A 7,738-nucleotide genomic window follows, 5' to 3' on the forward strand; every position below is an offset into this window, starting at 1 on the left:
CACCACCACCAACCCACCCACCACTGCTACCACCACCCCCACCATTGCTACCACCACCCCCACCACTAAAATTAAAAATAATTATGCTCATTTTTCAAAGAATGAACCAAACACACCAAGACAGTTTTCTGGAATGCAACCAAACTCTAGAAAGGAATATATTTTCTGAAAAATGACTCATTTTTGAAGTCATTTTCCTACTTTCCAAACACACCCTTAATTTCTTAGTTTTCTGTTTTCCACATATATTTTCTTTAATGATTTAGATTGACATTCATTTGAAAAATGTGATAGGTATGAATCAAAGTTCATCAAAAAAATTACTGAAGATGTACTACGAAAAGTGAATCTAACATGCATGAATGTTGCAAAGTATCCTATTGGAATCGATTCTCGTGTTAGAGATATATTTCATTTATTGCAAACTCAAAGAAATGATGACACCAAGATGTTTGGAATATTTGGTATGGGTGGTGTCGGAAAAACAACCCTTGCTAAAGCTATTTACAATTTGAGTTTTCAAAAGTTCGAAGGTTGCTGCTTTATTGCAAACATTAGATCACAAATTTCTGAAGGGCACAATGGTTTAGTTCGTTTACAAGAGAAACTTCTTTGCAAAACACTCAACAGAAAGAAACTTGAAATAGATAATGTTGATGAAGGAATACGTTTGATTAAAGAAAGACTACGATCAAAAAGTGTTCTTATTGTTCTTGATGACATAGACAATACTAGTCAACTAGAATCATTAGCAGGACAACGAAATTGGTTTGGTTCAGGGAGCACAATTATAATAACAACTAGAGATGTCCAATTGTTGAGTGACATGAAAGCACACGAGAAATATATGGTAGAAACGTTAAGCCCTGATGAATCCTTACAACTCTTGAGTTGGCATGCTTTTGGTATTCCTATACCATTAGAGGAGTATATTGAACAATCCAAAAGGATAGCAAGTTATACTGGTGGACTTCCACTAGCACTTACAATTATAGGTTCTCATTTGCGTGGCAAATCAGTGCAAGAATGGAGTGATGATGCTGAGAAATTAAGAGGGATACCTCATGATGATGTTCAAAAAATTCTTAAAATAAGTTATGATTCACTTGATGATGATACTCGGAATATCTTTCTTGATATTGCTTGTTTTTTTATTGGGCATAACAAAAATGACACTTCTATGATATTGGAAGCTTGTGGTTTTTATGCTAAAAGTGGAATAAGAATTTTGATTGAAAGATGCTTGTTGACAATAAATGGAGGTGAAAAGTTTGAAAGACTTGAGATGCATGATTTAGTACGAGATATGGGAAGAGAAATTGTTCAAAAGGAATTTCCACGAGAGCCGGGCAAACAAAGTAGATTGATTGACTCAAAGGATGTCTTTGATGTTCTTCACGGGAACAAGGTAAAACATTTCCTTTGTATTTGAGTTATTCTAGTGAACTCATTTGCTTTCTATACTCAACTTTATTAAAATCAAAGATTTCAAAATATCTAAAATCTAAAACATTGTTATATAAATGTTTTTTTTATAGGGCACAAAAGCAATTGAAGGGATGATTGTAAATTCAAACATGTTAAAGAATGTGCCTTTGAATACTCAAGTATTCAAAAGGATGGTAAAGTTACGGATACTCATATTGGATGGTATGTGTCTCAGTGGATCTTTTAAACATTTATCCAATGAGCTTAGATTGTTTAGATTACACAATTGCCATTTGAGTTGCATACCATCTAATTTTCGCTGTGAGAAACTTGTTGAGTTAGACATGAAAGGTAGCAATATCAAAGAATTGCAATGCAATATGCAGGTTAGTATGTCCCATGTTTCTTTCAACATTGCATATTTCTTAATTAAGAACTTTGACTAGGAAAATAGAAATTGATTAAACCTTTTTCTACTTTTTTTTTTCAACAGCAATTTAGATGCTTGAGGATCTTAAAGCTTGATTATTGTGAACAACTTAAGAAAAACCAAATTTTATTGGGGCACATACTATTCAAAAAGTATCATTTAAGTGGTGTTCAAATTTGGTCAAGGTACACCCATCAATTGGATGTTTGGAGAGACTTGTTGAGCTAAATTTCTTTAGTTGCAAGAAACTCAAGGTTCTTCCAAGTAGCATTTGCAAGTTAAAATCACTTGAAGTTTTAGATTTGGATTATTGCGAAAAACTTAAGGAACTTCCAAATGACTTGGGAAAATTAGAGCAACTAAGAGATTTACTTGCTCGTGGAACTACCTTCTCACATTTACCATTTTCTTTAGGATGTTTGAGAAATCTAAAGACACTAGAGCTCGAGGTGTACAAGAGTTCTGTACTATCAAAATCAAAATCGCTTCTTTTTTGTTCAAGAAGTAGTCGTGATGGTGTTGGTTTTTTTCCACCTTCAGTTGCAAATTTGTGCTCCTCGGAAGTTATTGAAAATTTGACCTCATTGGAAGCTTTAGATTTATCAGGAAGATGTTGTTATCTTCAAAGCTTACCCTTCAGCCTTTGTTATCTTTCAAACTTGAAATTTCTCTACTTGGAGGATTTGCGAAACCTTAGAGCACTTGTAGAACTTCCTCCTAGTTTGGTGGAACTCTCTGCAGAAAATTGTGTCTCATTGGAAAAAATAGCAGTTGTATCAAACTTGAAGAGACTTAGAATCTTGCATCTTGAAAACTGCAAAAGTTTGGTTGAGCTTCCAAACTCGGAGAGTCTTTCATCTTTAGTAGAGCTTAACATAAGCAATTGCAATGCTCTGACTATTCCTGACAACTATTTGCATGAAGTAGATGGTCTTCCAATTGCTCCTAGGAGTTTGTCCTCATTGAAAGAATTAGATTTAATGGGAAGATACTATCTTCAAAGTTTACCATTAAGCCTTTGCCTTCACTCCAATTTGCGGATTCTATGCTTGAACGGTTGGCAGAATCTTAGATCACTTCCACAACTTAATCCCAATTTAGAGATACTATGTGCAAAGAATTGTGTGTCGTTAGAAAAATAGCAGATCTATCAAACATGAAAAGACTCAGAAGGCTAAATATTCAGAATTGCAAAAGTTTGGTTGAGCTTTCAGGCTTGGAAAGTCTTGAATCCTTAAACTATCTTGAGATAGGTAATTGCAGTAGTTTGAGGATTCCTTCGATTGAAAAGTGGTTCAAGGTTAGTTTTATCTGTTCCCTTCATCTATGATATTATATTAGAATAGATGGATGGTAATAGTTATGGTATTATTAATTGTTGTATTGTATGTATGTATTCCACAATGTAGGCACGTTCTAAAGGTGATATTGTCCAGATTGTGGTTGGAGTGTCTGGGGGCCAGGAGTCTGTCATAAACTGCAAATTTCCAATGTCTTTGGGGGATGTATGGTTTGAAATCCCCTACAATAATGTTATTGATCCCTGCAGTAAAATTGAAGGAATTGATTTGAGTGTGAGAAGCAAAAGCAGTGGTGCTTTGATTCATCTAATGGAATCCCCCACAATCTTTTATAATCCTGCGTATTTTGAGGTTCCAACGATGATGGGAGAAGTATTGGAGGTGTACGTAAAACTCCATCCTTCGCAGATGACATTTTTTGCATTTGAAATACATAAAAACAGAGAAGGAGAAGTGCGTTTCTTTCCATCCACAAAGGCAATTTCATCAACTATAAATTAGAGGTGTCAGAGCAGCATCAGAGTTACGTTAGTTGTGCTTAGCAACAATCATCTTCACCTTCTAATTTGCTGCAAAAAGGATTATATTATTGTAAGTATATCCTTCACACTTGACAAACACCTCTTTAACATTGGACTATTTCTTTTGTTGTTATTTAATTCAATGACATTTTAATATTTATTAATTTATGAATCAACCCATAAGAACGGCACCACAAAAATAAAAAAATCAGCCATGATTCCAGTGGTTTGAGGTTAAGTGAGTTTGAAAGAATAATTGGAGAAGTATTAGAGATGTATGCAGAATTCAATCCTACAGAGATGCTTGTCTATTTGACATACACAGAAACAAAGATGGAGAATGTGTTTCTTTCTATCCACAAGGGGTTTCAGCAAGATGAACCAACTTTAAAAAAAAAGTTGTATTTTCCCACCTGCAAAAGGTTGGCTGAGCTTACAAATTGCAGTGCTTTAATTTGAAGATTAGTCCTTTAATTAACTCTTATATGGAATGCCATAATATAATATAATGCAGGGTAGGCATGCATGTTGTGAGTGAAGGTGACACTGCATGTCAAGATTTTGGTTGAAGTATGCAAAACATTTGTCTGTTGTATTATTCCAACGTTTTCGAGGCATGGATTCGATCGTTTAATTTATATGTTTTCAATGGACTGCAGGCAATGGATCGGAGTTGGTATCACTACCAGAAAGAAAGCAAAGCCACTGGAGATGAATGCAGTGTGGAGAAGAAGAAGTATGGAAGATGAGAGTTGATTTTGAGGTGGGACTTAACTGAAGTGTTGGAGGTGTATGCAGAATTCCATCCTTTGCATACACTTTATGTATTTGAAATGCACAGAAACAGAGGAGGACAACTGCACTTCTTTCCATCCACAAGGCCTTCCCACCAATTTAATTTCATCACAAATTATATCATGAATCAATGTCTACTTTACATATATATAGTAGATTAAAATTTCAGAAGTGAAAAAATTTAGACATAAAAAATGTCATTATTATTATTATTATTATTATTATTCATACAAACAATAAGAATATATTAAATAAAGAGAAAATTTTTTAGTCTTGTGACTATTGGGGTCGTATTAATTTCAGTACTCGACTTTAAAAACTAACAATTTAGTTTCGTAACTATATAATTTTTAACACATTTGGTCCTCTCGGCCAAATCACGGGCTAAATGCCGCTGGAAAAATATAATCATTTTTAATTATTAAATTGCGGACAAATTGGTCATTTCATGTCACTTTCTTCTCCAACTATGTTTAATCGGGTGAGATCTTCCTCTTTTGCTTCATCCTCCGCTTCTTCACCATTATAATTAGAACCTTGGGGCTTGGGGCATGTTTACTAATAGAAAACTGTTTTCTGTTTTCTATTTTTTAATTTTTTAGTTTTCATTCTCTTTTTCGATTCTCTATTTTCTGTTTAGAAAACTTGTTTACTTTACACTTATTTTTTCAAATTTATTTTTTTAGATTAACGTTATAAAATTAACATAAATTTAATTTCGAGTGATTTTTAGACCTTATATTTAAAATATTTTAAAATATACTCCGTATTTGGTTTAAATAAAATAAATATAATTTTCACTTTTAAGTCCAATATATGTAAAAAAAAAAAAATTACACTTGATATCCGAACCAAATTTATTTTTGTATATAACATAACTAATAACCTATTAAGTTCACATAAAATTTTTTTGAAAGTAAACGTAGCTATTCCATTAATTCATAACATAAAACGTTTACATCAACGATCAATGAAATGGTAAACCATTCCTTACAGTCAGACATAGAAACAACTTTTCTAACTATGCTATAGAAAACTTGAATCGCAGACTGTTTCATAACTAGGAAGCTATGTTCCTTCAAGGAGCTTAAAGCTTCATAAAAAATCTGGGTCTTCGTCATCATTCTTTTTTGCTCGCCCAGGATAAAATCAACACTTGCCGAAACCAAACTAAACGATTTATGCTAATGAAAATGAAAAGCTCGTGAAAGTAACGAGATGAAAAATGCTCGTGAAAGTAACGAGAGGAAAACACAATAATAGAGAAAATAAAAAGTAGGTAAAGTCAAAGTAGGGTTGGGGAGTTCGAGACTACCAACACAAACCCCAATACCTACCTACTATTATTTTATTCAAAGGGAAAGAAAACGGAAGATGAAGATCTATGGCGGTGGTCGGAGGCGGACGGACCTGCGACAGTGACCGGGGCGGAAGAAGAGCGAGAGCAAACGTAGAAGGTGACCAAAACCGCCGGCTCAAAGCTGCATTAGAGCTCCGGCCGGAGGCCGGCGGTGGAAGCCGAAGTTGAGCACCAGAGAAAGGCGTTTGGTTTTAGAGAGAAAAGGGAGGCATAAGTTCACATAAAATTTAGTTTAGATAATATTAATATTTTTTGAGCTAATATTTAAAATATTTTTAGATATATTCATTTGAATGACATGTATATAATATATTTTTATTTTGAATTATAATATAATAATATATGTGAAATTTTGATATCTGATATCTAGACCAAACTTGTATCCGATATAACATAATTAAAAATAGCGACACCAATAATCAATTGAGTTCAATCAAAATATAAAACGTGGTATAGATTTCAATTTTTAATTTTGATAATGTGAATGATGTATAATTTTAAGCATAAACAAATAAGTTATGTTTAAATAAGTAATGCAAGTAGAAAAGATAGAAGATGATACGGAAAAGAAGATGATAATGAATGTAATTATAGTAATGAATAAATATGTAAGTAGATAATGGTAAGAATGTGGTTATAGTGACATATAGTCTAATAGATATAGATGATTCTGTTTTCCATTTAGAAAACAGTTTTTAATAGTATTTCAGTTTTATAGAAAATGGAGAAATTGTTTCTTGTTTTCAAAATGAAAAACTGTGGTAATAAACATGTTTTCTGTTTTCTGTTCTCCAATTTTCCAAATTTCAGAATTTCCTGTTAGTAAAGAGGCCCTGAATTTTCGACTTGCAATGCTAAAGGAGATGGGTATATAATCGAATTAGTGGATTTGCCAAAAATATAAGCTAAACCATAATAGTACGGAGTATTTTATTTTTCTTAGCGCCTGATATTTAGATTTTACACGTTCTGCAAATGCGATGACGAGTAGCAAAGACGGCTGCTACTGTCCGAAAAATCCTTTTCGATTATGCTACCGACCAGACATGAGACATTATCTTCATTGAGTTGTGCTCCAAATATTTTCCAACCTCCACTCTGTTTGATGCTCTCCGTAGTGAAGGATTAAACCAATTCGTAGCCACCAGATTCCGGTTCTGCTTTCGAGAAATGCTAAAGTAGCAGTAGCGTTCTGATTGCTTGAAGCGTAGTTCTTGATTGCATTTTCGGCTGTTTCGCCGACGGCCACCGCTGGGAGAAGGTGACTATCCACCACCAATTCTTCCCTGTTAGCTGCAGTGTTTGACAAAATAATTCCTACTCCGCTGCCGTTCGTTCCCGGCCGAACACGACACAAAAACTCCCATGCATCTCCATAGCAACGCTGCAATTCCGATCAGCAGGGGCAAGGGGAAGAAGAAAGTGACATGAAATGACCGATTTATCCCCATGATTTAATAATTAAAAATGGTTTATATTTTTCCGGCGGCATTTAGCAGGTGATTTGGCCGGGTGGACCAAATGCCTTAAAAATTACATAGTTACGAGACTAAATTGTTAGTTTTTAAAGTTGAGTACTGAAATTAACAAGATCTCAATAGTCACAGGACCAAAAGTGTAATTTTCTCATTAAATAAATAAGATTTGTGTTATAAGCCAACAACAAATACAACATAAGCTCATGGGTAAAGAATAAAAACAAATGGCTAACCAAAAGTTATACATCCTTAATTCATATGTTAAGTAAAAACTCTTATGAAGCAAAAGATACAAATCAAAAATAAAAATATATTCCCCACTGTGCGCCTTAATTAAGCCATTGGTTTAATGGATAAAAAAAAAAAACCTTGTTTGTGATTTGCTTTCAACTAGGGGTAAGTAACAGACGGCAAATTATACCGTG

General features: G+C 33.8%; 1 protein-coding gene across 1 annotated transcript in view; it reads left to right on the forward strand.

The window, feature by feature from the left end:
* Positions 1 to 4,429, forward strand: part of LOC116029861 (TMV resistance protein N-like) — a 5,982-nt gene extending 1,553 nt beyond the window's left edge. The window contains exons 2-7 of the mRNA XM_031271904.1: positions 295 to 1,408; positions 1,539 to 1,607; positions 2,044 to 2,980; positions 3,073 to 3,158; positions 3,268 to 3,540; positions 4,340 to 4,429. Of these exons, the coding sequence (XP_031127764.1) occupies positions 295 to 1,408; positions 1,539 to 1,607; positions 2,044 to 2,980; positions 3,073 to 3,158; positions 3,268 to 3,540; positions 4,340 to 4,429 (2,569 nt within the window). The remainder of the gene's footprint in view (positions 1 to 294; positions 1,409 to 1,538; positions 1,608 to 2,043; positions 2,981 to 3,072; positions 3,159 to 3,267; positions 3,541 to 4,339) is intronic.
* Positions 4,430 to 7,738: the final 3,309 nt, after the last annotated feature.

The sequence above is a fragment of the Ipomoea triloba genome, chromosome 9, assembly GCF_003576645.1.
Source record: "Ipomoea triloba cultivar NCNSP0323 chromosome 9, ASM357664v1".
Taxonomy (NCBI): domain Eukaryota; kingdom Viridiplantae; phylum Streptophyta; class Magnoliopsida; order Solanales; family Convolvulaceae; genus Ipomoea; species Ipomoea triloba.